Source organism: Pristiophorus japonicus, chromosome 4 (assembly GCF_044704955.1).
Source record: "Pristiophorus japonicus isolate sPriJap1 chromosome 4, sPriJap1.hap1, whole genome shotgun sequence".
Classification (NCBI taxonomy): Eukaryota; Metazoa; Chordata; class Chondrichthyes; family Pristiophoridae; genus Pristiophorus; species Pristiophorus japonicus.
The window spans coordinates 162,216,619-162,243,261 of record NC_091980.1 but is presented as its reverse complement, the minus strand read 5'-3'; the positions used below and the strand labels follow the sequence as shown (position 1 = coordinate 162,243,261).

The 26,643-nt window shown below is 49.0% G+C and overlaps 1 protein-coding gene across 1 annotated transcript in view; it reads right to left on the bottom strand.

The window, feature by feature from the left end:
- LOC139262247 (intelectin-2-like) overlaps positions 1-26,643 on the bottom strand; it is a 63,109-nt gene that overhangs the window by 15,317 nt on the left and 21,149 nt on the right. The window contains exons 2-6 of the mRNA XM_070877391.1: positions 25,368-25,474; positions 19,484-19,609; positions 14,335-14,582; positions 9,811-9,969; positions 3,299-3,419 (exon numbers count right to left, since the gene is read on the bottom strand). Of these exons, the coding sequence (XP_070733492.1) occupies positions 3,299-3,419; positions 9,811-9,969; positions 14,335-14,582; positions 19,484-19,609; positions 25,368-25,437 (724 nt within the window). The 5' untranslated portion in view covers positions 25,438-25,474. The remainder of the gene's footprint in view (positions 1-3,298; positions 3,420-9,810; positions 9,970-14,334; positions 14,583-19,483; positions 19,610-25,367; positions 25,475-26,643) is intronic.

Genomic DNA, 26,643 nt, shown 5'->3' with positions numbered 1-26,643 from the left:
GGTTAGGAGACCAAAACTGTACACAATACTCCAGGTGTGGCCTCACCAATGCCCTGTACAACTGTAGCAACACCTCCCTGCCCCTGTACTCAAATCCCCTTGCTATGAAGGCCAACATGCCATTTGCTTTCTTAACCGCCTGCTGCACCTGCATGCCAACCTTCAATGGCTGATGTACCATGACACCCAGGTCTCTTTGCACCTCCCCTTTTCCGAATCTGTCACCATTCAGATAATAGTCTGTCTCTCTGTTTTTACCACCAAAGTGGATAACCTCACATTTATCCACATTATACTTCATCTGCCATGCATTTGCCCACTCACCTAACCTATCCAAGTCGCTCTGCAGCCTCACAGCATCCTCATCGCAGCTCACACTGCCACCCAACTTAGTGTCATCCGCAAATTTGGAGATACTACATTTAATCCCCTCATCTAAATCATTAATGTACAGTGTAAACAGCTGGGGCCCCAGCACAGAACCTTGCGGTACCCCACTAGTCACTGCCTGCCATTCTGAAAAGTACCCATTTACTCCTAATCTTTGCTTCCTGTCTGACAACCAGTTCTCAATCCATGTCAGTACACTACCCCCAATCCCATGTGCTCTAACTTTGCACATCAATCTCTTGTGTGGGACCTTGTCGAACGCCTTCTGAAAGTCCAAATATACCACATTAACTGGTTCTCCCTTGTCCACTCTACTGGAAACATCCTCAAAAAATTCCAGAAGATTTGTCAAGCATGATTTCCCTTTCACAAATCCATGCTGACTTGGACCTATCATGTCACCTCTTTCCAAATGCACTGCTATGACATCCTTAATAATTGATTCCATCATTTTACCCATTACCGATGTCAGGCTGACCGGTCGATAATTCCCTGTTTTCTCTCTCCCTCCTTTTTTAAAAAGTGGGGTTACATTGGCTACCCTCCACTCTATAGGAACTGATCCAGAGTCAATGGAATGTTGGAAAATGACTGTCAATGCATCCACTATTTCCAAGGCCACCTCCTTCAGTACTCTGGGATGCAGTCCATCAGGCCCTGGGGATTTATCGACCTTCAATCCCATCAATTTCCCCAACACAATTTCCCGGCTAATAAGGATTTCCCTCAGTTCCTCCTCCTTACGAGACCCCCCGACCCTTCTTGGAGCTACACTCCTGGCATTGACCTCTGACACTAATTGTTTCCACTGCCTCCTGAGCACATGTCTGGAGGGCCTCCTGCCCACTGCAGAAAAAGGAGATCTCCTTCTTTCCACCACATTTACCAAGACCTCCAGGGCACTTTCTGAAAACCTTTGTGCTCGCTCTCACATGTTTAACCATTGCTCAAGTATCACAGCCCATGTTGCCTTTAAAAAAAATCTCACTACTTCTTTGAAAGTTGGCATGCAGGTTCAGCAGGCGGTGAAGAAGGCAAATGGCATGTTGGCCTTCATAGCTAGGGGATTTGAGTATAGGAGCAGGGAGGTCTTACTGCAGTTGTACAGGGCCTTACTGAGGCCTCACCTGGAATATTGTGTTCAGTTTTGGTCTCCTAATCTGAGGAAGGACGTTCTTAGTATTGAGGGAGTGCAGCAAAGGTTCACCAGACTGATTCCAGGGATGGCAGGACTGACATATGAGGGTAGTCTGGATCAACTGGGCCTGTATTCACTGGAGTTTAGAAGGATGAGATGGGATCTCATGGAAACATATAAAATTCTGACAGGATTGGATAGGTTAGATGCAGGAAGAATGTTCCCGATGTTGGGGAAGTCCAGAACCAGGGGACATAGTCTAAGCATAAGGGGTAAGCCATTTAGGACTGAGATGAGGAGAAACTTCTTCAGCCAGAGAGTTGTTAACCTGTGGAATTCCCGACCGCAGAAACTTGTTGATGCCAGTTCATTGGGTATATTCAAGAGGGAGTGAGTTATGGCCCTTACAGCTATAGGGATCAAGGGTTATGGAGAGAAAGCAGGAAATGGGTACTGAGGTGAATAATCAGCCATGATCTTATTGAATGATGGTGCATGCTCAAAGGGCTGAATGGCCTACTCTTGCAACTATTTTCTATGTTTCTCTCTTTGCAGCCACAATGTACATCCCCTTTAAGAGGTTCAGGCTGCCTTTAAATAGCACTGGCCACTCGAGATATCAGGGTCCCCGCTGATATGTGCTGCCAATCAACAGTGGGGTTAGTACTGGCTGCATACAGAGAACACGTAAAAGAGTATCAGGCACCAACTTACCATGCTGCCTGCAACACATTGAACAGGCGCAGGTTAATCACACACTGAAATCCCCAGGCACGTTTTCGGGGGTTAGTCAATTTCTCCCCCTCGGTGTCCTGGCCAGGGTTTATCCCTTAGACATTGTTTAGAATCATAGAATGATACAGGAGGCCAATCGCCCCATCGCACTTACACCGGCTCTTTGAAAGAGCTCTCCAATTAGTCCCACCCCGCTGCTGTTTCCCCATTGGCCAGCAAATTTTCCCCTTCCAGTATTTATCCAATTCCATTTTGAAGATTATTATTGAATCTGCTTCCTCCAACCATTCAGGCAGTGCATTCCAGAACATCACACTCACTGCGTAAAAAATAAAGTCTTCATATCGCCTCTAATTCTTTTGCCAATTACCTTCAATCTGTGCCCTCTGGTTACCAACCCTTCTGCTACTGGAAACAGTTTCTCCTTATTTATAACCCTTCATGAGTTTGAACACTGCTATCAAATCTCCCCTTAACCTTCTCTGCTCTACAGAGAACAACCCCAATTTCTCTCGTCTCTCCACTTAACTGAAGTGTTTCAGCCCAGGTACCATTCTAATAAACCTCCTCTGCACCCTCTCTAAGGCCTTGACATTCTTCCTAAAGTGCAGTGCCCAGAATTGGCCACATTATTCCAGTTGGGGTCTGACCAGTGATTTATGAAGGTTCAGCATAACTTCCTTGCTGTATGTGGGACTTTGCTGTGTTCAACTTAGCTGCTGCTTTTGCCGACAAAACAATATTTCAATATTTTGAATTATCAGCTGTGAAATACTTTAGGATGTTCTAAAGATACAGAAATGCAATATAAATGCAAGTTCTTTCTTTTAGATACAGCCTCTGCCCATTCAAGAGCTGCTTTGCAATACCTACTGCAGATCAGTGAGCAGTTTCATGCCCTTGCCTGACTTCTCCATGGCAAATGGACTGATTCCACCGACCAGAAATCTATGTTTTTGTTTCAGAAGACAATGCTCTTGAACCTTGAATATTAACATAGTGTAATTCACTTAAACCCCTGCACATTGCACTTACTTCGAACAGAAGATCCGTAAAAATTGCGTATCTTCTGACCATCGCCGAAGTCATAAGTGATGGGAGTGAAAGGTCCGTTATCACCTGGGCATTTCCCTTTGTTGTATTCTATAGGGTAACGCTGAAATAGAACATATTGTCCACACATTGAAAGACCATCCGCTTGGCCATCTCGTCCCCCTATGCCCCCTCCTCTCCCTGCGCCCACTTCTCCCAGTCCTCCTCCTAACTTTGCAGTTCCTTTCTCCCACAACCTCCAACATCTTCCGACCCAACACTTTCCAAACTCATCACTTCCATGAAAAGGTCACCACCTGCTCTATTGGACACCTGCCAACACAATTCCAGATTATCAGCCTGGCCCAGTGGTAATATTCTCATCTCTCAGTCAGAACATTGTAGATTCAAGCTTTACTGCAGGGACTTGACCACATGATCCAGGCTGCTACTTCAGTGCAGTACTGAGGGCATATTGCATTGTTGAAGGGACACCATTAGGATAAGATGTTAAGCCAAAGCCTTTTTTTCCAGTCCTGGAGGATGTAGAGGATCCCATGGCTCTATTCAAAGAAAAGCAGGGTAGTTCTCCCAGCATCCCAGCCAACATTTATCCCTCAGTCAACACTTCCAGAAACAGAGTAACTGATTATGTATCCCATTATTGTCTGTGGGTGCTTGCTGTGCCTGCCACGTTTGCCTACTGTAATGTATTTGCTTCATGGGTTCTTGGCTTAAGAATTCATAACCAAGGTTTAACAATCATATTGCAGTTGACCAATTCATCCACTAGGCTCACAACTGCATGCCTCATCATGGCTGACCTAGACTGAACTGACTGGGGTTTTATTGAGTCTTGTGGACATCACGTGACTGGCTAAGCCACTCACAATGTAACATCTCTACAACTATTTTAAGTGATCTGTGAATCAAATTGATCTGTAAATCACGTGCCCCCTGATTAAAGGGGGGCATTAAAACTGACACATTAAACAAATTAAACTTTGGACAGTGACTTAAATCAAATTAAAATTTGGTTGCCGGGGGTGATGATGCACTCCAGTCCCTGTGGCCCCCACCTTTCGCGGAAGGCCATGAGTGTACCGGTGGACACCGCGTGCTCCATCTCCAGCAATACCCTGGCTTGGATGTAACCGCGGAAGAGAGGCAGGCAGTCGGGCTGAACGATCCCCTCAACCGCCCGCTGCCTGGACCGGTTGATGGCCACCTTGGCCATGCCCAGGGGCAGTCCTACGAGGTGGCCTTCCCACCTGCATGCTCCCCTCCGCACAGGAGCATGGGACTAAAGTGCAACCGGAATTTGAGGAGCAGCCCGTTCAAGTAATGGAAGAGGGGCTGCAACCTCATACACTCAACATATGCATGGAACACAGACTCTTCTAGACCGCAGAAATTGCAGGCGGCCTGGGAATCCGTGAACCGACTTAAAATCCGATTGCACGGGACTGTTCCGTGCAACACCTTCCAAGCCAAATCCCCAATAAATAAAGGGAGTACTCCCGTGTCAAGTACTGCCTCATAGAAACGTTTAAAATTCTGACGGGTTTAGATAGGTTCGATGCAGGAAGAATGTTCCTGATGTTGGGGAAGTCCAAAACCAGGGCTCACAGTCTAAGGATAAGGGGTAAGCCATTTAGGACCGAGATGAGGAGAAATTTCTTCACCCAGAGAGTGGTGAACCTGTGGAATTCTCTACCACAGAAAGTTGTTGAGGCCAATTCACTAAATATATTCAAAAAGGAGTTAGATGAAGTCCTTACTACAAGGGGGATCAAGGGGTATGGTGAGAAAGCAGGAATGGGGTACTGAAGTTGCATGTTCAGCCGTGAACTCATTGAATGGCGGTGCAGGCTCGAAGGGCCGAATGGCCGACTCCTGCACCTATTTTCTATGTTTCTATGTTTCTAAGAGCACTCTAATAGGGACGCTGCCTCCTCCAGATGGCAAGATGGTGTGCCATTGCGTGTCCAGACAACAGACGAGGATGGCAAAGTGGAGAGTGTGCAAGAGCAGCCTGTACAGGAATCTTGTCCGTGCAAAACTGAAAGGCACGGAGGGTATTTCCTGGAGGAGGCACAATTTGTGAGACAGCGAGGGAACTTTCGTGCCGATGGGGAATTCCGTCCAGACGGGGGTCAGTTCGGACGGAATTGCCCCATGTGCTTGAGCATCCTCGACACACCTAACGGAGTCAAGGCCCAGTGCTGTTTTTAGTGACTCGATGGCATTGGCCGTGCACCGGATGTCGGCCCAGGATAGGCGCCGTGCCATCTCCTCTGGCGACATCCAGCCCGCTCCTCCTACATCGAGCAGGTCCCTGACCCTGGTCCCCTCGCCAGCCACAGCCCTCTCGTCCGCCTGCCACCTAAAACCGCGGTCGTGGAGGTACGGATTCCTGAGCAGCGGCTCCCGAAGGACAGCCACCACTCCAGACGGGGGAGAACTGCATTTGGTGGCAACTCTGTTCCAGACCATGATGAGTTCCTGGTAAAAGACAGGCAGCCCCCGCATGGCAGTCCTGGTGCCCCCCCAGGCTCACAAATAGGAGATGCGTGTCATAATTAAGGCAGTATTGCTGCCAGAAAACATATGTTGCCAGCGCACAGCTTCGAGGAGGGTGCTCGACGTACAGGTATCTCTGCAGGGTCTGAAGACGGAAAGTTGCAGCCTGGATGCTCACGCACACCAACGCCTAACCGCCCTCCCTAAGTAAGAGACTCAGAACTGCAGCAGAGACCCAGTGCTTCCTGTTGTTCCAGCAGAAGTCCACCAGCTTTTTCTGCATCTTGGTGACAAACTCAGGAGGACGGGAAAAAGTGACCAACTGGTAGCACAGCATAGCGGCCACCAGCTGGTTTATGACTGTCGCTTGACCCCTGTAGGACAGCACTCGGAGCAGTCCTGTCCAGCGCCCGAGGCGAACGGAAAATTTAGCCTCCAGCTCGCCAGCCAGGCTTCATCATCAGGGCTAAGGTAAACTCCCAGATAGAGGAGATGTGTCGTGCTCCAGGCAAAAGGCCTGAGCTCCTATGGCAGGGAGTCCACCCGCCAGTAACCTACCAGGGGGCCGGAATATTTCTCCCAGTTGATCCTGGCAGAGGGTGCGGCCAAATAAATCTCCTGGCACTCACGCATCCTCCGCAGTTCAACGGGGTCCTCGACCATGAGGAGTACGTCATCGGCGTAAGCCGAGAGGACGACCATCAGGCCGGCCCTTGCAGAGACAGTCCCGTTAACCTCTTCTGCAAGAGGCTCCACGCATATGGCATATAACTGGCCGGACGTGGGGCATCCCTGGCGCGCCCCTCTCCCAAAGCAAAGGGGCGCCGTCAAAGACCCGTTCACCTTAATCAGACACTCCGCAGTGGCGTACAAAAGTCGGAACCAGGTGACGAAATGTGTCCCGAACCCGAAAGCGCGCAGATCCACCCTGTCAAACGCCTTCTTCTGATTCAGGAAAAAGAAGGCGATCGATAGACTCTGGGAAAGGTGGACCAGGTCCCGGACCAGATGGATGTTGCCATGGATTGTCCGGCCCGGGACCATGTAGGATTGGTCGGGGTGGATCCTGTGGCCCAGCATGGCGCCAAGGTGAGCAGACATAGCCCTGGCAAAAATTTTATAATCCGTGCTGTGGAGGGAGACCGGCCGCCATTTCTTAAGTAGGCAGAGATCGCCCTTCTTGGGTAGCAGGACGATGACTACCTTGCGCCAAGAGAGGGGCATCTCCCTGGTCGCCCGACTTTCCCCCAGGACCCGCACGTAGTTGCCCCCCCAGGACGTCCCAGAATGCCCTGTGGAACTCCATGGTCGCCCCGTCCAGCCCCGGGGACTTTCCCCTCGCGAGCTGGTCGAGGGCACTGGTCAGCTCCGACAGGCTTAGAAGAGCGTCCAGATTTTCGGCGCCCTCCGGGCCAACCTTCAACAGGTCCTCCCACAAAACTCTACGTGCCTCCTCACTGGACGGATCAGGAGAGAACAGAGTCCTGTAATAGTCATGGGCCCTGTTACTGATGCCCTCCAGATCCGAGACCAGAGATCCATCGTCGGCCAGCAGCGTCAAGAGCTGCTTACGGACCTCCTGTCTTTTTTCCAGCGAGTCGAAGAACGGGGAGCTGCGGTCCAGGTCCCGGAGGAACTGGATCCACAACCTCACGAACGTGCCTTGCGACCTGACAAGTTGCAGGTCCTTCAGCGCGGCCTTCTTCACTTCGTACACCGTCCACAGGGCCGGGTCCTCGACGACTTGACCGAGACGGGACTCCAGGTCGAGCACCCCCTTTTCCAGGCGCCCCAACTTGGCCTCCCTCCTCTTGGTTGACCCCTTCGCGTATTCTTGACAGAAGAGACGGACGTGGACCTTACCCATGTCCCACCATAACCTCAAGGTGGTGAAGCCCCCGTGCTTCCTTCTCCAGTCGGCCCAGAAGCGACGGAACAAATCCTGGAGCCACTCGTCCTCCAGCAGCAGGTTGTTAAAATGCCAGTACGTGGACCCCACCCACGCGCGGAGTGAAGCAAGCTCCGCCCACACCACGTGGTGGTCCGAGCACAGCGCCGGCCGCATGGAAGTCGCTGGAATGCAGCATACATATGCCCGGGATATGTGCAGGCGGTCGATTCTGGACCATCCTCTTCCAGGCCTCACCCAAGTGAAGGCGCTGGAGTTGGGATGGAGATTTCGCCAGATGTCCACCAAGTCGAAGGACCCGACCAGGTCCCTCAATTTCTCCATCGCGGTCATGCTCTGCGGGGCACCGGAGCGGTCCCTCGCCTCGAGGGTGCAGTTAAAATCTCCCCTGAGGACAATGCAGTCGCCGATGTCGATGGAGCCCAGAAGAGTGGACATTTCTTCGAAGAAGCGCACTTGCTGCGGGCCGGGCTGGGGGGCGTACATGTTCACTAAATGGAGCGGCCGTCCCCCAGGTGAACCGTGACATGGAGCAAACGGCCTCGACCTCCAAGATCTCAGGCTGAAAATGTGGGGCCAGCAAGATAGCCACCCCACAACAAGTGGCAGTGAGGTTGTTCATGCGGACCTCTCCTTGCCATTCCAGGAGCCACGTAGCCTCGTCTCCCGGAACGGTGTGGGTTTCTTGTACGAAGCACATTGTATATTTCTCCTCCCATAGGAGCGAAAAATTGTTAAATCAACGGCATGCCTCTCTGCCGCCATTGATGCTGAGGCTGGCTATTGTTATCTTCATGACAAGAGCATAGTGCAACCTCTACTAACCTAGTCGTGTGCTGACCTCCACTCCCTCAGCAACCCAGTGAGGAACGTTTTGAGCCGGTGCAGCTCAAGATGACCTTTTTTGGGTAAGGTCCTGTCCGTACCCATGGTTTTGACGCCGGCGCGGACGGACCTGATGAGCAGCACCGATTCGGACCATTTGTCCAGGGCCAGCAGGGCGCTATTGCGGTGACCCTGGCATTCCATCAAAAAATCCCGGAGTTCCTTGGCAGGAATGAGGGGGGACTCAGCGGCGGACACGAGGAGATCCATCGCCTCACTGGCGATGGACTCTAAATCCTCTCCCGCACCGACCACCAAGTCCCCGTCCTCCTCCGGCTGGTCGCCACCAGTGGCCAGTCCGTCGACCGCACGGGGTATGGTGAATGACCCGGCTATACCATGTGGCCCTACCTCTGTCACGATCCCACCCCCAGGATTGTTGGCAGAGGAGTCCTCCCTGGGCTCCTCTTGGGATGCCGGGTTGGGAAGTGGCAGTTGGGGAAGTGCAGAGCCGGGGGTCACAGTCTAAGGATAAGTGGTAAGCCATATAGGACCGAGATGAGGAGAAACTCTTTCACCCAGAGAATTGTGAACCTATGGAATTCTCTACCACAGAAAGTTGTTCAGTCCAGTTCATTGGATATATTCCAAAGCGAGTTGGGTTGCCCTTATAGCTAAAGGGATCAGGGGGTATGGAGAGAAGGCAGGTGTGGGGTTCTGAAGTTGCATGATCAGCCATGATCATATGGAATGGTGGTGCAGGTTCAAAGGGCCGAATGGCCTGCTCTTGCATCTATTTTCTATGTTTCTATGTAAATTGGCCTGGGTTTTTAATCTGGTTTTTCCCTCTCCCAGGAGATCACATGGCTCAGGTTAAGGTCGAGTGTAGAATGGTTCAGTATAAGGGGCGTCGCAGTTGTGTGAGGCGGACTGGTTGGGCTGGGTGCTCGTTGCCTTTCCGTCATTGTTCAGAGGTTTATATGTAACCTTTGGGGCTGCTGATCAAGGGCTGTGTGGCTCTTTGTCGGCCGGCGTAGACACAATGGGCCGAAATGGCCTCTTTCTGCGCTGTAAATTTCTATGTTTCTATGTTTTAATTTTGTGATTGTGCAGGTGAATATTATCGGAGACTTGAACTGTAACCTAACCAGCACAATTTTGAGTGCGTTTCGGGGCAAATTCCTAATTGCACCCAAAGCGGAAACTCCACATCTTTTCCAATGTGGCACTGCAGTTTAGACAATGCTGGAACACTCACCTTGTAAAGCTGGAACAGGTTCCCCCCGTACTGATGCAGGAACTTGGTCTGGGTGTGATAGCGGAGGATTGCTGCATGTCTCCAGCTCCTTTTGGGCATGTTGTTGGGTACGTGCCACACGGATATGTCTGAGGCCATGATGTCATAGTAACCCGGGTTCTGTTTGGAAGCAAACATAGTTAATCAGGACGATAGCAAGCGGAGTTCAGGAGCATCAAAAAACATGTTACTGAGGGTGACCTCTCTAAGAATCAGATCCAGCTGCACAGTATGGAGTTGATAACATGGTTTTTGGAGCCCGTAGCATTGCTGCTCATTGTATGCTGGCTCAATACACTGTGGAATGCTGAGTCCTACAGAGTGTCCCTTACAATTAAAAACAAGGGCATACAAAGTGGCCACAACTACTGGGAGGAAAGAAGTCTGGGAAGCTTTTAAAAGCCAGCAAAGAACGACTAAAAAAATGATTAAGAAAGGGAAGATAGACTATGAAAGTAAACTAGCATAAAATATAAAAACAGATATGTATATAAAAAGGAAAAGAGTGGCTAAAGTAAATGTTGGTCCTTTAGAGGACGAGACCGGGGAACTAGTAATGGGGAACATGGAGATGGCAGAAACTCTGAACAAATATTTTGTATCAGTCTTTACAGTAGAGGATACTAACAATATTCCAACAGTGGATAGTCAAGGGGCTATAGTGGGGGGAGGTGGTACTCAGTAAGATAATGGGACTAAAGGCAGATAAGTCCTCTGGACCTGATGGCTTACATCCTTGAGTCTTAAGAGAAGGAGCGGCAGGGATTGTGGATGCATTGGTTGTAAGTTACCAACATTCCCTGGATTCTGGGGAGGTCCCAGCAGATTGGAAAACTGCAAATGTAACGCCCCTAATTAAAAAGAGAGCAGACACAAAGCAGGGAACTATAGACCAGTTAGCCTAACATCTGTGGTTGGGAAAATGTTGGAGTCCATTATTAAAGAAGCAGTGGGAGGACATTTGGATAATCAAAATTCGGTCAGGCAGAGTCAGCATGGATTTATGAAGGGGAGGTCATGTTTGATAAATTTGCTGAAGTTCTTTGAGGATGTAACAAACAGGGTGGATAAAGGGGAACCAGTGGATGTGGTGTATTTGGACTTCCAGAAGGCATTTGACAAGGTGCCACATAAAAGGTTACTACACAAGATAAAAGTTCACGGGCTTGGGGGAATATAGTAGCATGGATAGAGGATAAATAGAATTTTTTGAGGATGTAACTAGGAGAGTGGACAAGGGAGAACCAGTGGATGTGGTGTTTTTGGACTTTCAAAAGGCTTTTGACAAGGTCCCACAAAAGAGGTTTGTGTGCAAAATTAAAGCACATGGTATTGGGGATAAGGTATTGATGTGGATAGAGAACTGGTTGGCAGACAGGAAGCAGAGAGTCAGAATAAACGAGTCCTTTTCAGAATGGCAAGCAGTGACTGATGGGGTGCTGCAGGGTTCAGTGCTGGGATCCCAGCAATTTACAATATATATCAATGATTTAGATGAAGGAATTGAGTGTAATATCTCAAAGTTTGCAGATGACACTAAGCTGGGTGGCGGTGTGAGCTGTGAGGAGGATGATAAAGAGGCTGCAGGGTGACTTGGACAGGATAGGTGAGTGGGCAAATGCATGGCAGATGCAGTATAATGTGGATACATGTGAGGTTATCCACTTTGGTGGCAAAAACAGGAAGGCAGATTATTATCTGAATGGTGACAGATGAGGAAAAGGGGAGGTGCAACGAGACCTGGGTGTCATGGTACATCAGTCATTGAAGGTTGGCATGCAGGTACAGCAGGCGGTGAAGAAGGCAAATGGCATCTTGGCCTTCATAGCTAGAGCATTTGAATATAGGAGCAGGGAGGTCTTACTGCAGTTGTACAGGGCCTTGGTGAGGCGACAACTGGAACATTGTGTTCAGTTTTGGTCTCCTAATCTGAGGAAGGACAATCTTGCTATTGCGGGAGTACAGCGAAGGTTCACCAGACTGTTTCCAGAGATGGCAGGACTGACATATGAGGAGAGAGTGGATCAACTGGGCTTGTATCCACTGGAGTTTAGAAGAATGAGAGGGGATCTCATAGAAACATATAAAATTCTGACGGGATTGGACAGGTTAGAGGCAGGAAGAATGTTCCCAGTGTTAGGGAGATCCAGAACCAGGGGTCACAGTCTAAGAATAAAGGGTAAACCATTTAGGAACGAGATGAGGAGAAACTTCTTCACTCAGAGAGTGGTTAACCTGTGGAATTCTCTACCACAGAAAGTTATTGAGTCCAGTTCGTTAGATATATTCAAAATGGTCCTTAAGGCTAAAGGGATCAAGGGGTTTGGAGGGAAAGCAGGAAAGGGCTACTGAGGTTGAATGATCAGCCATGATCTTATTGAATGGTGGTGCAGGCTCGAAGGGACGAATGGCCTGCTCCTGCACCTAATTTTTATGTTTCTATGTTTGCCGAACTAACCGAAAACAGGAAGTCATGATAAATGGTTCATTCTCTGATTGGCAACCAGTAACTATAATGCTGGGACCCCAACTAATTACAATCTATATTAATGACTTGGAAGAAGGGATGGAGTGTAACGTAGCCAAGTTTGCTGACGAGGCAAAGATGGGAGGAAAAACAATGTGTGAGGAGGACACAAAAAATCTGATAGGCAGGCTAAGAGAGTGGGCAAAAATTTGGCAGATGGAGTATAATGTTGGAAAGTGTGAGGTCATGCACTTTGGCAGAAAAAAAATCACAGAGCAAGTTTTATTATTTAAATGGAGAAAGATTGCAAAGTGCCGCTGTACAGCGGGACCTGGGGTTACTTGTGCATGAAACACAAAAGGATAGTATGCAGAAACAACAAGTGATCAGGAAGGCCAATGGTATAAGGGATGGAGTATAAAAGCAGGGAATTCTTGCTGCAGCTATACAAGGTGTTGGTGAGGCCACATCTGGAATACTGCGTGCAGTTTTGGTTTCCATATTTACAAAAGGATATACTTGCTTTGGAGGCAGTTCAGAAAAGATTCACTAGGTTGATTCCGGGGATGAGGGGGTTGACATGAGGAAAGGTTGAGTAGGTTGGGCCTCTACTCATTGGAGTTCAGAAGAATGAGAGATGATCTTATTGAAAAGTATAAGATTATGAGGGGCTTGATAAGGTTGATGCAGAAAGGATGTTTCTACTGATGGGGGAGACTAGAACTAGAGGGCATGATCTTAAACTAAGGGGCCGTCCATTTAAAACAGAGATTAGAAGGAATTTCTTCTCTCGGAGGGTTGTAAATCTGTGGAATTTGCTGCCTTGGAGAGCTGTGGAAGCTGGGACATTGAAGAAATTTAAGATCTGTTTTGCAAGGTGACCTGCGCGACTGCCATTACAGCCCCAAACACTCACACAGTGGAGGCCTTGGATATCTTGCACTGGTGAAACATGAAAAACTTTGCGCAGGCACCAGACTGGTGAAAATAATAAAGTTTGCGCTAACTGGAAACCTTTCCCTTAAATTACCGCTCCCCAATTGGCCAGCCATGTTCACAATGCCTCCTCTTGCTAGGGTTGTCGACACGAGGCGTTACAGCAGGGGGCGAGAGTTAATTTTACATCCGGGGCGATAACGGAGCGTAGCGCACTTTATGACATCATGATCAGTGAGGCACTAGAGGCCCAGGCACTACGGGTTAGCACCAGCGCTAAACCGGCACTGAAGTTCATGGGCATTGCTGCATTCGCCGCGTCCGGTCGCTAACCCCTTCGTGTCCCGTTAGCGCCCCAACCAGGCACTAACGGGTGGTGCTAACCTACCGAATTTCTAGTCCTAATAATGTCAACATTAAAACCCCCCTGCCCTCCCTTAGCCCACCCATTTAGTTGTCAATCTCACTTGGATTTGGCACTTGCTCACACAGCTAGCTGTCATCATCAAATTAGATATTGGTACAAGAATAACTCTTCCCCATTCAACTTGTTAATAGTGTGAACAGCAAGTGATTCTTGTGAAACTTTACTTATTACTAACTCCCAGGAGGACTTCAATTTGTCTTCCACCTTCTTTTGATTATAAGCCAATTTGTTAATAATTTGCGAGCCTTGATCTTCTTCAGAAGACTCCTAAGTCCAGTGTTAGAACATGAGGAAGTCCCATTCTGATTATTTAGCAGGCAGAGTGGGCTGAGGGCAGCACTCACCAATCACATCGTCATCTCATGGAGTCAAATAGGAGGGACTTCTCTGCACAATATCTGTTAACCATCAATCAACCAGGCAACAAAAGGCAAGATACCATAATATCTTCCCTCACACGGCTGCAAATTGAACGGGGCAGTTCAGTAGATGTCCTTTCTCTTTCATTACAAGCCACCCTCAACTCCTCCAGTTAGACTTCTCCTTCTTTGCACATTTGTCTTAATTGCCTCAGCTCTGGTCAGTGCTCCATTAGCCCCAGTCACTACAAACCATGCATTCTTTTAAGCAAAGACATGTCACAAAAGTTCATCACCTTCAAGTCGTCACTTGTCGCTCCATCTATTGAACCAAATGTCACATAGTTGGACCATGACCCGTCTCCTGCCGGACGTCGAGCATCATTCCCTTGTTGGCTGGACCAGCGGTCCCCAGAGGTGCATTTCCCGTACATGTTGTTCTCGTGGACGCTTGCGACAAGAGTCCAACCACCGCCATTGGTGGTCATGTCACAGAAGGCCTGATAGAGTGAGCCATCTTTGGTTCTCAACATCTGGATACCATCTGTGGTAAAGAGTATAATACAAGGTAAATCAATTGAATCAGAGAGTTGGAGAACAGCAGTATCTCTGTACATGAAGGGTTTGGAACCACTACCACAACTGGAAGGATACATTGGGCTCGATTTCCCTGTATTGTGTCTGGGTATATTGGATCACCTTGAGGACAATCAGGTGGAGGGGATTGAATGCAGGTAATGGAGATCATTCGATATTCAATGAATGTATAAAAAGGTCAGTCAGAAGATACTCATAATAAAGAACTTGTATTTATATAGCGCCTTTCAAACTCGAGAGTGTCTCAACAACAACAACAACTTGTATTTATATAGTGCCTTTCAGGTAGTGAACCGTCCCAATCGCTTCACAGGAGTATTATGTGATAACATTTGAAACCGAGCCATATAAGTGGAAATTAGCGCAGGTGACCAAAAGCTTGGTCAAAGAGGTTTGTTTTAAGGAGCATCTTGAAGGAGGAAAAAGAGATAGAGAGGCAGAGAGGTTTAGGCAGCGAGTTCCAGAGCTTGGGGCCTAGGCAACAGAAGGCAAGGCCACCAATGGTTGAGCGATTATAAGCAGGGATGCACAGGAGGGCAGAATTACAGGAGCGCAGACATCTCGGGGGTTGTGGGGCTGGAAGAGATTACAGAGAGAGGGAGGGGCAAGGCCATGGAGGGATTTGAAAATAAGAATGAGAATTTTGAAACCGAAGCGTTGCTTAACCAGAAAACAATGTGGGTCAGCGAGCACAGGGTTGATGGGTGAGCGGGCAGCCGAGTTTTGGAGCACCTCTAGATTACATAGGGTAGAATGTGGGAGTTGAGCTAGGAGTGCATTGGTGTAGAGGTAACCAAGGCATGGATGAGGGCTTCAGCAGCGGATGAGCTAAGGCAAGGGCGGAGATGGGTGATGTTACGGAGGTGGAAAGAGGCGGTCTTAGTTATGCTGAAGATATGTGGTTGCAAGCTAATTTCCGAGTTAAATATGACAACAAGTTTGCTAACAGTCTGGTTCAGCCTCAGATAGGAGTTGAGCAGAGTCATGGAGTCAGTGTCTCGGGAACGGAGTTTGTGGCGGGGACCGAAAACAATGACTTCAGTCTTCCTAACATTCAATTGGAGAACATTTCTGCTCATCCAGAACTGGATGTTGGAAAAGCAGTCTGACAATTTAGAGATTGTGGAGGGGTCGAGAGAAGTGGCAGTGAGGTAGAGCTGGGTGTTATCAGTGTACATGTGGAAACTGATGCTGTGTTTCCGGATGATGTCGCCAAGAGGCAAAATAGATGAGAAACACTCCACAGCTAATGTAAGTTTAATCACTATTGTACTGTAGGGAACAATTATATATCGGTCGGTGATCACCCCTGCTTGATTTTCCTCTATGCACTGTACCCACCCGATCCAATAAATCCCAACGCAGCAACAGGAAACTCTATCCCATTACTTTATTTTTCTTTGCACCTTCCTATTTTCTCCTAAATTTGCCTCTCCCAATGTCAGGCTCTGCTCCTGGGCTGTGGTTCCATGGGCAGCAACTCTGTGCTTCTTCACTGAAGTTCCCATTCTCAGGGTATTTTTCAGACTTTGGAGTACTGGCGGGGAGCTCACTGGTGTGTACCACATCTTTAAATTAAGGCTCGGAAGCATTGCACACAGCGCCCGTGCTGATTTCTGACACCCGCTTCCAGCACTCGCGTCTCCCACCACCAGAGTGAAGTCCAAACATCAGCTGCTTTTAATCGTGGGACCTCAGTAGCATAATACAACCTCTCTCCTTTTTTGTCATGGGGCATCCTTAGAGAGCCAATAAGGTCACATGATAAAGACAGGGGGAACCCAACTAACTTTATCCTTCACCAAGCTGGAGACAGCCCCTGTGAGACCCTCACAGCCACTCTGGTCTACACTCATCTACAATGCTTTCACTAGTGGGCTTCATGAATAAAACATGATAGAGTTTGGGCTTTGGGGGTAATCGAGAGTAAGGACATTTCTCCTTATTTCCCAACCGGATTCATTCGTAACTCTCTTGTATTAACTGCCTCTTGTTTTGGATTCTCCCGCAAGTGGAAACATTCACTTCATAACTACCCTGACCAACCCATTCATAATGTTAAAGACCGCGATCGAGTCACCTCTCGGTCTTCTCTTTTCAAATAAAATCCCCAACTTGTTCAATCATTCCCGGTAGCTGTAATCTCTCAGTTCTGGTACCCTCTTATAAATCTTTTTTGAACTTTCTCCAGTGCTATTAAGTCATATTTCTAGTTTGGAGACCAGAACAGAGCACAGTGCTCCAGCGGCCTGACCAAGGTCTGATACAAGTTCAGCATAACTCCAGTACTTCTGAATTCTATACCCCGAGAAATAAATCCAAGTGCTTTATTAGCATTTGAATTGCTTTGCTTACATGTGATGCTGCTTTTAATGATTTGTTCACCTGTATCTCTAGATCCCTTTTACTATTCTATCCCACTGAGTTTCTTATTTTAAAAAGTGTAGGTGATATTTCTATTATCAATGACAGTGGTCCCAGCACTGATCCTTGTGGGACACCGCTTTCTACCTTCCTCCAATCTGATTGACGACTCTCTGCTTTCTATTTTTTAGCCAATTTGCTATCCATTCAGCTATTTGTCCTCAGCCTCCACATGCCGTAAGCTTTGTCATGAGCCCGAATTCCTCCCCTTTCTCTGTCCATTTTCTTCTCTTGCTGCTGTTTTCCAAACGTAATTCTAAGTTTAAATAGATGATTCATGAAATATTTCTGATTCAATGCCACTTCGACTATGTTCAAAACATAACCTGGACGGACACTTCGGTGCCACACTGAGCAAATGCTGTATTGTGAGATAGTTACAGGGAGGCGAGGTGGGTGTGAGTGAGGCCGAGGATGCAGAGGCCCTGACGACCTTACTGACAGGACCTCAGTTACATATTTAGCTGCGTTTCCCACCCGGCTGATGGATAGGGGGAAGACTAGCAGCAGGAAGTCACAGCCGTGGGCCCTTGGGAATGGTCCCAGGGAGTCGGCGAGGCCCACGGCTGTAACTTGGGGTGAAGCCCGGGATCGGGAGGGGGAGAGGCCCGGGATCGGGAGGGAGAGAGGCCCGGGATCGGGAGGGGGAGAGGCCCAGGATCGGGATGGGGAGAGGCCCGGTATCGGGAGGGGGAGAGGCCCAGAATCGAGAGGGGGAGAGGCCCAGGATCGGGAGGGAGAGAAACCCAGGATCGGGAGGGGGAGAGGCCCAGGATCGGGAGGGAGAGAGGCCCAGAATCGGGAGGGGGAGAGGCCCAGGATCGGGAGGGGGAGAGACCCAGTATCAGGAGGGGGAGAGACCCAGGATCAGGAAGGGGAGAGGCCCAGGATCGGGAGGGGGAGAGGCCCAGGATCGGGAGGGGGAGAGGCCCAGGATCTGGAGGGGGAGAGGCCCAGGATCGGGAGGGGGAGAGGCCCAGTATCGGGAGGGGGAGAGACCCAGGATCAGGAAGGGGAGAGGCCCGGGATCGGGAGTGGGAGAGGACCGGGATCGGGAGGGGGAGTGGCCCAGGATCGGGAGGGGGAGTGGCCCAGGATCGGGAGGGGGAGTGGCCCAGGATCGGGAGGGGGAGTGGCCCAGGATCAGGAGGGGGAGTGGCCCAGGATCGGGAGGGGGAGAGGGAGAGGCCCAGGATCAGGAGAGGGAGAGGCCCAGGATTAGGAGGGGGAGAGACCCATGGTTGGGAGAGAGAGAGAAAAAGAGGAGACCAAAGGCTTCCTTGAGGGGCTGAGGGAGGTGATGCAAACCTGATCCCCCTGGCCCACTTGCACTGTGGGAGCTCGATTTAAATATGTTCATTAAGTGTCTCGCTTCCCCATAGTCGCACACTCGGAGACCCTGATATCTACCGCCGTAAAAAAGGCTCTGGGCGCATGGGTGGCATGTTCTGCTCCCGATCTGTAATTTAATTTTTTCCTGGGATGTGGGTGTCGCTGGAAAAGCCAGCATTTATTGCCCATCCCTAATTGCCCTTGTGAAGATGGTGATGAGCCACTTCCATGATATATTTCCAAGTCAGGATGGCGTGTATTTGGAGGGGAATTTGCAGGTGATGGTGTTCCCATGCACCTGCTGCCATTGTCCTTCTAGGTGGTAGAGGTCGCGGGTTTGGGAGGTGCTGCCGAAAATTCCTTGGCGCGTTGCTGCAGGGCATCTTATAGATGGTACACACTGTGGACACAGTGTGCCAGTGGTGGAGGGAATAAATGTTTAAGGTGGTGGATGGGGTGCCAATCATGTGGGTTGCTTTGTCGTGAGTGGTGTTGAGCTTCTTGAGTGTTTGGAGTGGCATTCATCCAGGAAAGTAGAGAGTATTCCATCACACTCCTGACTTGTGCCTTGTAGATGATGGAAAGGCTTTGGGGAGTCAGGATGTGAGACACTCGCCACAGAATACCCAGTCTCTGACCTGCTCTTGTTGCCACAGTATTTCTGTGGCTGGTCCAGTTACGTTTCTGGTCAATGGTGACCCCCAGGGTGTTGATGGTGGGGGATTGGTCAATGGTAATGCTGTTGAATGTCAAGGGCAGGTGGTCAGACTCCCGTTGATTGAGTTTGTCATTGCCTGACACTTGTGTGGTGCAAATCTTACTTGCCACCTATCTGCCCAAGCCAGAATGTCGTCCAGGTCTTGTTGCACGTGGGCACGGACTGCTTCATTTTCTGAGCAGTTGTGAATGGAACTGAACACTGTGCAATCATCAACGAACACCTCCAGTTCCCCATGTTTAAATCTTGAAGCCCCATCCTGACCCTCTCCCGCCCGTCGTTGGGTGGGGTTGGAGAGAGGGAGTTCATCTCGAGGCCATTGTCTTTTGGATCAAATAGAGGCTGTATGAAAAATGAAAAATGAAAACATTAACCTTGGGTGATGTGATTTTTCTCTTTGAGTTCCCTGCAGCTCCTGGTTAAATTATTGAAGCTATTTACCTCGAAGTTTAGAGTTTTATTGACAATTGTAACATTCTGCTTCACGAACTCAATTTCATCTGAAAACCAAAACAAAGATATATTTAGTACCATTGGATACAGCGAGACACAGAGAGAAAGAGACAGAAGGAGACACAGAGAAAGAGAGAGAGGAACAAAGAGAGATACCGAGAGAGACACAGTGAGAAAGAGACAGAGGCAAACACAGAGATAGAGAGAGAAAGGGACAAAGAGAGACACTGAGAGGGACAGATATTTGGATGAACACAGAGTGAAAGAGAAAAAGTCAGACAATCAGGGAGCCATTAAAAGAGGTATGAGGTACAGGGAGAAAGATAGAGAGGGAGAGGAAGACACACATAAGACGAGAAAGGAAAATAGAGAAAAGCCGACGGAGGCAGAAAGAAAGAAACAGACATCACAGACAGAGAGAGGGGAGAGGAAATGAGAGAGAGAGGCAGCGAGACAAAAACACAGACACAGTGTGACAGAAAGAAGAGAAAACTGAAATGTACTTACACACTACTATAATTTCACACGAGGCACATTCTGCAGACAAGGTCACTCTGTGACCTGAACCTTATTCACAGGACCAAGAAGTGATGACACTGCATGGGACCTCCCTTTATATACCTGTATGACCAGGTGAGGAGTGTCTCCCACAAGTTCACCCCCTGTGGTCAAGGTGTGCATTTCTTAGGTGTATACAGTATGCAGTGTCGTTATGAAGGTTACAGTTACATGAAGTTTACATACATGACATCACCTCTCACCACCACCCCCCCCCCGCAACATCTTATGGGGTCAAAGATTAAGTCTTTCAGGCAGTCGACGCTCTCTCGTGGAGTGCCATGGAGCTCTGGTTGTTGAGCCTTGGCATGCGTCTCTGTCACCTGTGGTGATTCCGGCTTGTCCGGGCTGGCCGCAGGGACTGTGCATGCTGCTGAATGTTCTTGTTGCTCGTTCACTGGCGGGGTGGTGTGGGCAGCATCTCATGATCATCCTCAGCGCCCATGCTGAACCTTATTTTTTTACTTGGTCCAGATGCTTGCGGCATATCTGTTCATTGTTAAGTCTGACTACTATGACCCTATTCCCCTCTTTGCCAATTACAGTACCTTCAAGCCACTTGGGCCCAAAGCGTGATTAAGAACAAATACAGGGTCATCGATTTCTATACATCTCCCCTTTGAGTGGCACTCATTTTGGGACTGGCGCTTGCCCTCAACAATGTCTGACAGGACAGGATGAATGAGGGACAGCCGAGTTTTAAGTGTATGTTTCATGAGTAGTTCAGCGGGCAGGACTCCCGTGAGCGAATGCGGTTGGGACCTATAGGCCAGCAGGAGGTGCGATAGGCGGTATTGAAGGGAGGGTCCTTGAATCCGGAGCATGCATTGTTTTATGATTTGGACCGCACGTTCTGCCTGGCCATTGGAAGCCGGCTTGAATGGTGCCGTCCTGACATGTTTGATGCCATTACCCGATATGAACTCCCGGAATTCATAGCTAGCGAAACACGGGCCGTTGTCGCTAACCAGGATATCCGGCAAGCCGTGGGTCGCAAAGACCGCACAGAGACTTTCCACAGTGGTGGATGTCATGCACGAATTCAATATGATGCACTAGATCCATTTCGAGTACGCATCAACATCAATGAGGAACATTTTTCCCATGAACGGGCCCGCGTAGTTTGCATGAATACGTGACCATGGCCTGGTGGGCCAGTGCCACGGGCTGAGTGGGGCCTCCCTGGGAGCATTGCCCAGCTCGGCACACGTCGTGCACCTGCAAACACAGTGTTCCAGGTCTGAGTCAATTCCCAGCCACCATACATGTGACCGGGCAATGGCCTTCATTAGCTCGATGCCTGGATGCTCGCTGTGGAGTTCCTTGATGAATGCTTCCCTTCCCTTCTGGGGCATGACTACCCGGCTGCCCCATAGTGAGCAGTCAGCTTGGATGGAGAGCTCATCCATCCGTCTGTGAAACGGTCTGACCTCCTCGGGGCATGCTCCGTGTGCGGGCGCCCAATCCCCAGTTAGGGCACATTTCTTAATTAAGGATAGGAGGGGATCTCTGTTGGTCCAGATTTTGATCTGGCGGGCTGTGATGGAGGAGCTTGCGCTGTCAAAGGCTTCAACGGCCATGACGATCTCAGCGCTTTGCTCCGCTGCCCCCTCAGTGGTGGCCAGTGGAAGCTTGCTGAGCACGTCAGCGCAATTTTCGGTGCCTGGCCGGTGCCGTATGGTGTAGTCATACGCAGCCAGCGTTAGAGCCCATCGCTGTATGCGAGCTGACGCATTGGCATTGAGAGTTTTGCTGTCTGACAACAGGGATGTTAATGGCTTGTGGTCCGTTTCTAACTCGAACCTTCTGCCAAAAGGTTACTGGTACATCTTTTTCATCCCGTAGACACATGCGAGTGCTTCCTTTTCAACCATCCCATATCCCCATTCTGCTTGGGAGAGTGACCTGGAGGCATAAGCCACAGGTTGGAGTTGGCCCTCCATTACGCACCCAACCCCACAGGATGATGCATCACATGTCAAAACCAATTTCTTTCAGGGGTTGTACAGAGTCAACAGCTTATTGGAACAAAGTAGGTTCCGCGCCCGATTGAAAGCCTGTTCCTGACAATCCCCCCAAAACCAATCGCAACCCTTACGCAGGAGCACGTGTAGTGGCTCCAACAACGTGCTTAAGTTCGGCAGAAAGTTCCCGAAATAGTTCAAGAGTCTCAGGAATGAACGCAACTCCGATGTGTTGCCGGGCCTGGGCACACGACGAATCGCCTCCGTTTTGGATTCGGTGGGCCGGATCCTGTCTGCGGCAACCCTCCTGCCCAAAAACTCGACATCTGGGGCCAAAAACACACACTTGGACTTCTTTAGTTGCAGGCCTACCCGGTCCAGTCAGCGTAGCACCTCTTCCAGTTTGTGGAGGTGTTCCTCGGTGTCTCGATCCTTGATAAGGATGTCGTCCTGAAATACGATTTTTTCACGCATGGATTTCAGCAGGCTTTCCATGTTCCTTTGAAAGATAGTGGCCACTGATCAAATGCCAAACCGACACCTGTTGTGGACAAACAGCCCCTTGTGCGTGGTGATGGTCGTCAGTAGCTTGGATTCTTCGGCCAGTTCCTGGGTCATGTATGCTGAAGTGAGGTCCAACTTGGTGAATAGCTTGCCGCCTGCCAGCGTGGCAAAGAGATCCTCTGCTCTCGGAAGCGGGTATTGGTCTTGTAGTGACACTCGGTTGAGAGTGGCCTTGTAGTCGCCACAGATCCTGACCGAGCCATCCGTTTTTAGAACAGGGACAATGGGGCTTGCCCAGTCGCTGAATTCAACGGGCGAAATTATGCCCTCTCTTAGCAACCTGTCCAACTCACTCTCAATTTTCTCCCGCATCACATGCGGCACAGCTCTGGCTTTGTGGTGCACTGGTCTGGCATCCGGGGTGATACGTATCACTACTTTGGTACCTTTGAAAGTCCCAACACCAGGTTGAAATAGTGACTCAAATTTCTGTAGAACCTGTGAGCATGAACTTCGCTCCACAGATGAAATGGCGTGCACATCTCCCCATTTCCAGTTCATCTCGGCTAGCCAGCTGCTCCCCAAAAGTGTGGGACCATTTCCCGGGACAATCCAAAGTGCCACCCGGTTCTCTGATCCATTATGTGTGACCACCAACATTGCACTGCCGAGCACTGGGATGATCTCTTTGGTGTACATCCTTAGTTGTGTGTCAATGCGTTCTAGTTTGGGTCTGCTAGCTCTGAGTGGCCATAGTTCCTCAAATTGTTGGACACTCATAAGTGACTGGCTGGCCCCTGTGTCCAGCTCCATGCATACCGCGATGCCATTTAATAGGACTTTCATCATCATAGGTGGCGTTTTGGTATATGAGCTGTGGATGTTTGCCACATGAGCCCGCTGAACTTCAGCGTCCATTGCTTTGTCCCTAGCATCAACCTGCCTTGCAGACCCCTGTTCTGGTTCATCTGCCTCATAAATTAGTCTTGTTGTGGGCTTCCTGCACATTCTGGCTAAATGTCCACTGAAGTTACAATTTCTACAGATAAATTGTTGAAACCTTCAGGTTTTTGCAGCATGTCTGCCCCCGCACCTCCAGCATGAGCTGAGATTGTTGTGAACAAAAGGACTGTTACCAGGCATTCCTCTCTGATTGTCGCTTTGATTACTCGTGAGCACTCTGTTATTGGGTGTCAATGGCCCCATCCCAGGACGCATTCTCCACCGTGATGGTGTAAATGTCCGTTCAACCTGCCACTGTCTCAGTTGAGGACCCACTCTAAAGTCTGTTGCTGCCTGGGTGGTGTCGAATTGCCTTTGCCTGCCTGCGGGGTTCTGAGTTGAGTTTACAATGTTAACTCCCTGATCCATTGCCATATTGGAAGCAGAGTTGCGCGTGTATATTATCTTGGTTTCCACTTCCTCCGCCATGAAGGTCTGAGCCATCAATGCTGCCGCTTCCAAGGTCAAGTCCTTGGTCTCAATTTGCTTTCTGAATATCCTGGCATGACCAATTCCCTCAATAAAGAAATCCCTTAACATCTCCCCCCTGCAGGCATCTGTGAACTTACAGAGGCTGGCCAAGCGCCGAAGGTCCGCAATGAAGTTCGGAATGCTCTGTCCTTCCCGACGTCGGTGCGTGTAGAATTGGTGTTGGGCCATGTGTATACTGCTCGCCGGTTTGAGGTGCTCACCGATCAGTTTGCTGAGCTCTTCAAAGGTTTTGTCCGCCGGATTCTCAGGTGCGAGCAGGTCTTTCATCAGCGCGTGTGTCTTAGGTCCACAGCTGGTCAGTAGATGCGCCCTTCGCTTGTCGGCCGCTGCAGCTCCCAGCCAGTCCTTCGTGACAAAGCTCTGCTGGAGCCTCTCAACAAAATTGTCTCAGTCCTCACCAACACAGTACCGTTCCTCTGTGCTACCGGTGGCCATTCTCATGAGTCGCTGATTCCCGTTTCTCGTCACCAAATGTAATGTCCTTACACACTACTATAATTTCACATGAGGCACATTCTGCAGACAAGGTCACTCTGTGACCTGAACCTTTATTCACAGGACCAAGAAGTGATGACCCTGCGTGAGACATCCCTTTATATACTTGGATGACCAGGTGAGGTGTGTCTCCCACAAGTTCACCCCCTGTGGTCAGGGTTTGCATTTCTTAGGTACATACAGTGTGCAGTGTTGTTCTGAAGGTTAAAGTTGCATGAAGGTTACATACATGACAGATAGAAAGAGGGGGAAGGAGACTGACAGAGCCAGAAAGATAGATTTAGAAACAGAGAAATAGAGAGAGAGACAGAGTGAGCAGGCAAGAGATGGGAGAAAGATTCAGTACTAGATTGACAGAGCCACACATGCAGACAGACAGTAAGAGAGCTACACGGGCAGAAGGACAGAAAGAAGTGAGAATGAAGGCAGAGATTTATGTTACGATGCAGCTCAGAGGCACCACCAGCCTCTGGTACATTGCTGAATTGGCGATTCTTCCAGTGTGAATCAGACAAGCGAATGTCATGCAGCTCATCTCTTGGGAGCCAAACTCGTTTTGTCCAATGTCATTTAGATGAACATCCAACAGGAATTGCAGGAGGAGCAGGATCCCTGGGCTGTACATCTCTTCCTAGCTCTGGGGAATAGGGGACAGCCAGACTGAGAAAGGACCAAACTGTACACACCACAATCCAACCTGATCTGCACAGTTTGTCCAATATCTTAGTTACCCCAGTTTGAATTCAATAAAGTAAACAAAGTGCAAGAATATGATGGAATCGTCACTTACCACCAGAACCAAGACTGGAGGATTGCTCAATATTGAGAATGACAAGGAGGAGAAAAAGGGCAGCCTTCATGTCTTCACAACAGCTTTCCCGGGGCAAGTGTCAAATCCTGGGAAGGTTAAGTTGACAAGATAAAAGTGTCTGATGAAGAGCACATTAACTGCTGACATTTTGAATATTGAATGAACTCATTAATTCTACATATTGGGAGGACCCAGTCAGTTCCTGCCCATAGATTTTAGAAACCATGTTGTATAAAATTAGTCATGGATAATAATGGAAATTTAAGTCATGCTTAGATTTAAAAGTAGAAGCAGTCAGAGAATCACAGATTAATGCAGCACAGAAAGAGGCCATTCGGCCCATCGAGTTTGTGCCGGCTCTTTTGAAGAGCAATTCAGTTAGTGTCGTTCCCCCGCTCCGTCCCCGTATCCCTGCAATTTTTGCTCCTTCATTTATCCAATTCCCTTTTGAAGTTTACGATTGAATCTGTATCCACCATCCTATCAGGCAATGTATTCCAAAACCTAACCACTCGCTGCGGGAAAAAGCTACTTCCTCATGTCGTCTCTGGTTCTTTTGCCAATCATCTTAAATCTGTGCCTTCTCATTATTGACCCACCAACCATTGGAAACAGTTTCCCTTTATCTAAATCTTCATAATTTTAAACACCACTATCAAATCTTCTCTTAGTCTTCTCTGCTCCAAGGAGAACAAACCCAGCTTCTCCAGTCTATCCACGTAACTGTAATCCACTAACCCTGGAACCATTCTCGTAAATCTCTTCTGCACCCTCTCTAAAACCTTCACATCCTTCCTAAAGTGTGGTGCCTAGAATTGGCACAATACTTCAGCTGGGGCTGCACTCGGGTTTTATATAGGTTTAGCATCACTTCCTGGCTTTTGTACTCGATGCCTCTATTTATAAAGCCCAGGATCCCATATACTTTATTAACTGCTTTGTAAACCTGTCCTGGCATCTTCAAAGATTTGTACACAAAGACCCACAGCTCTCTCTGTTCTTGCACCCCCTTTAAAATTGTATCATTTAGTGTGTATGGTCTCTCCTCATTCTTCCTACCAAGATGTATCACCTCACACATCGTTGCATTGAATTGCATCTTCCATGTGTCCACCCATCTTATATGTCATTGTGACGGATGTTACTGCAGTTTAATCTGGGAGCCAGTCATCTGCTCCTGGCACAGGTCTGCTCCCCTGTCAATTCTCCCTTGTCTCAGACCCTCCTGTATCCCACTCTCTTTCCTCAGTCTCCC